This window comes from Aplysia californica, unplaced genomic scaffold, assembly GCF_000002075.1.
Source record: "Aplysia californica isolate F4 #8 unplaced genomic scaffold, AplCal3.0 scaffold00098, whole genome shotgun sequence".
NCBI lineage: Eukaryota > Metazoa > Mollusca > Gastropoda > Aplysiida > Aplysiidae > Aplysia > Aplysia californica.
The window spans coordinates 1310040-1312489 of record NW_004797368.1 but is presented as its reverse complement, the minus strand read 5'-3'; the positions used below and the strand labels follow the sequence as shown (position 1 = coordinate 1312489).

Genomic DNA, 2450 nt, shown 5'->3' with positions numbered 1-2450 from the left:
CCCCCAACTAAACAAACAAGTACAAAAGATTCAGATTCTCCTCAACAAAACAAAAAAATGTTTCAGAAAATAAAAATTTCCTAGACAAACAAAAACGAAGAAAATTTCAGAAGGATGAGTAATCAGATCAAATTTTTTCCGACTGAAGTTTTCCCAATTAAGACACAAAGATATGAGGCAAGGAGAGGTAAGACAGACTGACCTGGTGTCCAAACGACGTGGCATACTCCACTTCCTCATGTCTCTCACCCTTCCGACCTCCGTGGGCCTGAAATTGGGTCACAATCTCCTCAGCCTCTGACTCTAGTCTGGTCAGATGGTGGAGAAGGGGAGATAAAAGCATAAACTCATATCACAGGTTTTTTTTAAAGTTTTTGCAAGAGTTTTACGGCCCTTGCAACACAATAAGGTCATATAAGCCCCGAAGATTAGAGGTGTTACAAGCGAGTAACAAACACATAAAAGAAGGAGGAGAGATCAGGACGATAGATGTTTGATAGGAAAGAAGGAGCAAACCACACCAGAGCACCCGCCAACCACCCACATATCACAGTTTTAAAAGATTAGTGCCACAGTAGTGCCTGTGTGTGCACAAAGGCGAACATTTTGTTGTCACACTCACAAATATGTACATTATAACACATCTCCTTCTTCTTCTTAGCTTTTCCAGTAGTCAGACCATTCTGCAATAAAATGTTTAATACTAACCTACTTTACTGCGAAGCTATTATTGAGATAGTGTGGAAGAAAGCGTATTGGGGTAATGAAAAAGTATTGTAGAGACATCAGTGCATACTTCTAAGGTACTGTGGACATTATGTTGAAGTACAGAGAGACTTATAGGACGGCAAAATGATCTTAAAGTGTCACCGTCACCTTTAAGGAGTTGTTTAGTTTTAGTAAGAGTTTTACAGCACTTGCTGCACAGTAAGGCCATATAAGTGCCAAAGATTAGAGGTGTTACAAGAGAGTAACAAACACAAAAAAGGAGAGTGGATAAGGATGATAGATTATGTTTGACAGGAAAGAATGAGCAAACCACATCAGAGCACCTACCAACCGCCCACTTAACCGGGGGTTGGGGGGGATGAGGAGTTGACATCAATAGTACATTAGTACATGTACGTAATGATGCTTAGAGTAGCCTACGACTTACAGAGAATTCCAGCGAGAGCTTTTGAAGCCTCCCACGAGCTTGTCATGTTGGCTTGTGTTGGCTGTCAGAGACAGAGGAAGGACATGGCAGTTTTAATCAACAACAGAGAATGATTAAAACAATAAAATAGGCCTAATGACAAAATAATAAATAGAATTTGTACAACACTATTATATCCCCGTTTGACAGCAAACTCTATGTGCTTCATACAATGTTATTACACAAGAAGACCCTTGTACACTCAAAAATATTTCAACTTCTTTGAAAGCATACATTTCACTCAGTGCAAGTAAACCATCAAATCGCATTATGGAATACAAACATGAAGTCACTCCATCAGTTTTTAATGCTGAGTACTTGTTTCAATATTCTCCCCTTCCTTTAAGACAGTTTTAAAGTTTTAAAGGTTTTTGCCCCTCACCTCAAATCATTTAACAGCATAGCAGAAATAAACATGAGCCAAACTGTACTTCTCTTTTCAAACAAAATGATTGTAAAATCTAGCATAAGTTTGTATAATATGTATGTATAGTATAAGGTTTTACGGCGCTCGCAACTGCTAAGTGCATAAGTTTAACCATGCACACATAAACCATCAGCGGCAAACGCACAACCCTGATATATTTGACTGAAAAAAAAATATTGCTCAGAACATTCAAAATAAATATGGTATGTGAGAATGTGTCTACTAATTCGTAGGCTGAAGCAGTTTTAGAGAGCATTTTTTTCTCTCTTATATGTAAAAGCAGAAATGACAGAGACACAACAATCAGTCTCATTGAACTCAAAGATCTATCACTGTTGATCAATAAATAAAATAAGATGGCAAAACACTAGGGAGATTCCAAATGATTCAAGAACAAAATCTTTAAACTCAAAAAGAGAAGGTGGGGGGGGGGAGTGAAGGAGAGCAGCTGAAGAGAATCATGCAGAGAGACTTTAACATAAATACCATTTAACAACAAACAGATCAAAAGGTTTTAAACAATCAAATGAACAGAACAATCAAAATGAAAGCTGTAAGGCTGACATCCCAGCATACTATAGAAATTCGAGGGCTTGATGCCCTGAAAGAGGGAGGTGGGGGGAACATCAGCAATATTCTACTTCTACATACAAAAACTCTCAGTATTCTTGAGTGTTTTTACCAAGCTTCCCGCCCTACCAAACAAAGAAAGAGAGAGAGAAAAACAGATGGGGGTGGAACTGAGTGGACAGACAGACAGACAGACAGACAGGCAGACAGACAGACAGACAGACAGACAGACAGACAGACAGACAGACAGACAGACAG

At 38.7% G+C, this 2450-nt stretch overlaps 1 protein-coding gene across 1 annotated transcript in view; it reads right to left on the bottom strand.

Annotated features, from left to right (window-relative positions):
* LOC101851114 (broad substrate specificity ATP-binding cassette transporter ABCG2) overlaps positions 1 to 2450 on the bottom strand; it is a gene marked incomplete in the record, with an annotated part of 42038 nt that overhangs the window by 9541 nt on the left and 30047 nt on the right. Inside the window, 2 exon segments of the mRNA XM_013080771.2 lie at positions 203 to 308; positions 1157 to 1217. Of these exon segments, the coding sequence (XP_012936225.1) occupies positions 203 to 308; positions 1157 to 1217 (167 nt within the window).